The sequence below is a fragment of the Dendroctonus ponderosae genome, unplaced genomic scaffold (genome assembly GCF_020466585.1).
Source record: "Dendroctonus ponderosae isolate FM_Combo_2020 unplaced genomic scaffold, Dpon_F_20191213v2 Dpon_F_20191213_10, whole genome shotgun sequence".
Taxonomy (NCBI): Eukaryota; Metazoa; Arthropoda; class Insecta; order Coleoptera; family Curculionidae; genus Dendroctonus; species Dendroctonus ponderosae.
In genome coordinates this window covers 4,592,215-4,595,675 of record NW_026017111.1, presented here as the reverse complement: position 1 = coordinate 4,595,675, position 3,461 = coordinate 4,592,215, and the positions used below count along the sequence as shown (strand labels likewise).

General features: G+C 40.2%; 1 protein-coding gene across 1 annotated transcript; it reads left to right on the top strand.

Annotated features, from left to right (window-relative positions):
• Window positions 1-6: 6 nt before the first annotated feature.
• LOC109545702 (dynein regulatory complex subunit 7) lies at window positions 7-833 on the top strand. Its single transcript, XM_048661983.1, has 4 exons — window positions 7-17; window positions 81-386; window positions 446-609; window positions 666-833. Exons 2-4 carry the CDS (start codon window positions 114-116, stop codon window positions 739-741), a joined length of 513 nt encoding a protein of 170 aa, XP_048517940.1. The 5' UTR covers window positions 7-17; window positions 81-113; the 3' UTR covers window positions 742-833.
• The last annotated feature ends 2,628 nt before the right edge of the window (window positions 834-3,461 follow it).

Here is a 3,461-nt window from a genome sequence, read left to right as displayed (position 1 = left end):
GGGACTTTGAAAATCAGGTAAAGTCTGTCCGAAGTCAGTTGAAGTAAGAAGGAAGTCAGCAGCTTTCATCCATTGTGCAGATCTCCGAACTTCTACTGCTTCGGGCGCATGAAATGGCCTTTTCCAAGCTGGACGTGTCGGTGTTCAATCGGGAGCAAAACCAGGAGTTCCGCAGCGGCATGTTGGAGCAGGAGGAGAAGCAGCGCATGTACAAGGAGAAAGAGGTGGAGGAGGAGATCGACTATCTGGGCCCCTACTTGGCGCGCCTGGGCAACCCCGATGCACTCACCTACCAGCAGGCTCTGGACGTGAAATACTCCTGTTTGGACGAGTTTCGCCACCTGTTGGTCGCCAGAGCCAACGACATTCAACATCAGTTTGAAAAGGTTTTGCTTATTGATCAGACAACAAATTCTGCTTAACACTCCAGAGTGAATCTGTGCAGACTTCAGATAGAATCGAAGAAATTCAGTCCTGGTATACTGAGAACCACGAAAGAATTTCCCCGGAAGCCGAAGCAAAGTACTTTGAGGAAGTCAACGAGCTGATCTTCTATTTGAGGACATTGGAAATTCGACTGTCTCGCCACAAAGATTTGTCCTTTTCAAGGTACTTACTGACTTTATTTTAACTCCGAATCAGTTGGAAAACAGTGCGTTTTTTAGATATGAGGCGATCGTGCAATACGTGAACAGTCACCCGATGTTGGACATTCTCGACCACTTTGAAACTGCTCGATAACTGTATGTTTCTGGAATGAACCTGGATGTTGCATGATGCGAGTTAATTGGAGCCTTTGGGCAGTAAATAAAGATATTTTCTAATTGCTAAAATTCCCCCAAGGCAAAGAATCGGGTTTTTACCAGGGCACAGTTGAAACTTCAACGACTAAACCCTCATTCGCTCATAACAAGTTCAATCTTTTAAGTATCAAAACTTAGCAGCAATTGTAAGATAGATAATGTTTTCCGCGTTCTGAGGCACGTTTCACATTTCAAACATTCCCCAAAATAATGTACTTACAAACATTTTTTGGACAACTCAAAACACTTCTTCGCGGAGGACGATCTCATTTTTTGTGCATTTTTCTTAATCTGTCTGAGAAGCTCTTAATCTTGCAAACGTATTTTGAAAATCTCATAAGTACATGTACAGTTACAAAAAAAGCCAAAACCAACAGACACTCGGTCTTTCTAATGCATTTTTCAAATCACAAAAAATTCTCAAGATAACGAAAATTCAAGCGTTTCTCTCTAAGGAAGGTTGAACCTGAACAGCCAAAACACTTATCCGCTCATTAAAAATTCGCAAAACCAGGAAGAAACCCAAAGTTTTTCCCTTTCGAATAGATTTTGCACATTTCAAAAATTCCTCGAAAAATGGAGCTACTGATTTTTTTAATCAGACTTGAACACTTTTCCGCTCTGAACAATCTCATTTTTTCGAATTTTAAATGTCCGAATAACGGAAGAAAAAGAAACTTGGCATCATCAGCAGAATTGGGGATTTTAGTGAAATTTCGTCAGCATTTTGATCAAACCTTTCTGTTTATGGTGCGAAAATTTCAGTTTGTTGATGTAATTGTTTTTCAGTAATTTCAGTTTCTTGATGTGACTGGTTTGGGATTTCTTTAATTTCTCATCAAGTTTGAAAATTTCTGAAAAATCAGCAGAATTGAGGATTTTTGTGAAAATTGGTCCACTTTTTGATAAAACATTTTAGTTTACGGTGCCAACATTTCAGTTTGTTGATGTAATTGGTTTAGAAGTTACAAATTTTTGTTTAAATGCACTTCAAGTTGTGCGGCTTTTTAATTACTCGTCAAGTTGAAGAATTTCTGAAAACTCCGCAGAAATGGAGATTTTCGTGCAATTTTGCTCCGATTTTTGATAAAAACCTTTTTGTTTGTGGTGTAAAGATTTCAGTTAGCTAATCTATGTGGTTTAGAAGTTACGATGTTTTGTTCAACCGCACTTCAAATTGTACGGTGTTTTTCGTACGGCAAATTTAATTTCGGAAAATTTCGGAATTTGCAAATGTGCATAATAATAAACAACTTTCATACTTAGCACTTTTACTGGGTGATTTAGGAAAACCATTGCTAGAGCTTCAGTAGGAAATATTCAAAACAAGGGTTGGAAGGTCGGAATGGTGGTTTGTCGCAACAAGTGGCAATCAAACTTGATCACTTTTTTAAATGAAAAACAAAATTTTTTCAGATCTTTTATAATTAACACATTAACACAACAAAAATACTCTAAATCTAAACTAATCTAAATATATACATACATTTTTTACTACTTGGAAATATACCTATATTTACACATATTTACAATATCTATTTACAAATATGAACAAATGCGTTTTTATTATATTTACGTAATGTACATCTACGATTTACAACATTATTCGTTTTATTATGGAGGTGAAATTCCTCAAATGTTTGCAATCACTTCCTCAAATTTTTGCAGCTCTCTTCCGGTGAGCAAAGGGTTAGAGCATGGTTGCCCATCTTTTAAGAAGACCTCATCTGATTTGAGAGCCTTTCCAGGGGAAGCGTCTTTCACAGAGTTTTCACTCAAGCACTTGTCTCCCACTGCGGAAGTTTCACTAACTCTCACATTTCCAGTCTTCGGGATCTCACGCGTCATCGTTTCGCTCTTTAACTTCTTAGTGGTAGGTCTTTTACCAGGAACGAATATTCGAGGACGGCCACAAAACTCCGATTGTGCACCTCTGAGGAACTTTCTTGCAACAACTTATTATCGTACCCGAAGACGGGCAGTCCAGGATAGGTGCGTTGTACCTCTCTTAACACTCGGGTTTTGGCAGGGACAGTCATGGCAGCGTCTTCATTTGCACAGCCTGCAAAATTGAGCTGCTGGAAGGGAAGTTGTGGTAGCTGCCATGGTCTGAGTGGGTTCACGTCCGGTTGAGATGGTGCAAAAAACGGAGTCACGCATCCAGAATTACTCATGATTTGCCCTAAGTAGTCGATTGGAAGTCGGTGGTAAGCGGGTTGCACGTTTTGAAACTCAAATCTAAGGGTTCCTCATTGAGTTTCTGGTGCTTAGCAAGAGGAGCCTCTTCAGAAGTGGTCTCGCAAATGCTCGCTTGCTCTTGCAAAATTGCTTTCATTTGCTCTTCGGGGGTGGCTTGCCTTTTGACTTTCTCATAGTTTATACACCACCCCCGCAAAGTTGATTTTGGGACGTTCTTCATCCGAGACACCGCCGCCTTTGTAAGTCCTTGTTGCACCAGCATAACGGCTGCCAGCTTCATGCCCGGCGTGAAACCCCTTTTGCCTGTTTTTCCGGTCTTGTCTCGTTCCATTGCTGCGTGGAAACGAGAAACAAACCAACTAAGATGCGTGCACTTTCGCCGTGCTTTAGAAAATTGGAGCGATGTGCATCGGTCAGTCTTGCAACTCGAACGAATCACACACTTAAAAAAGGATTTTT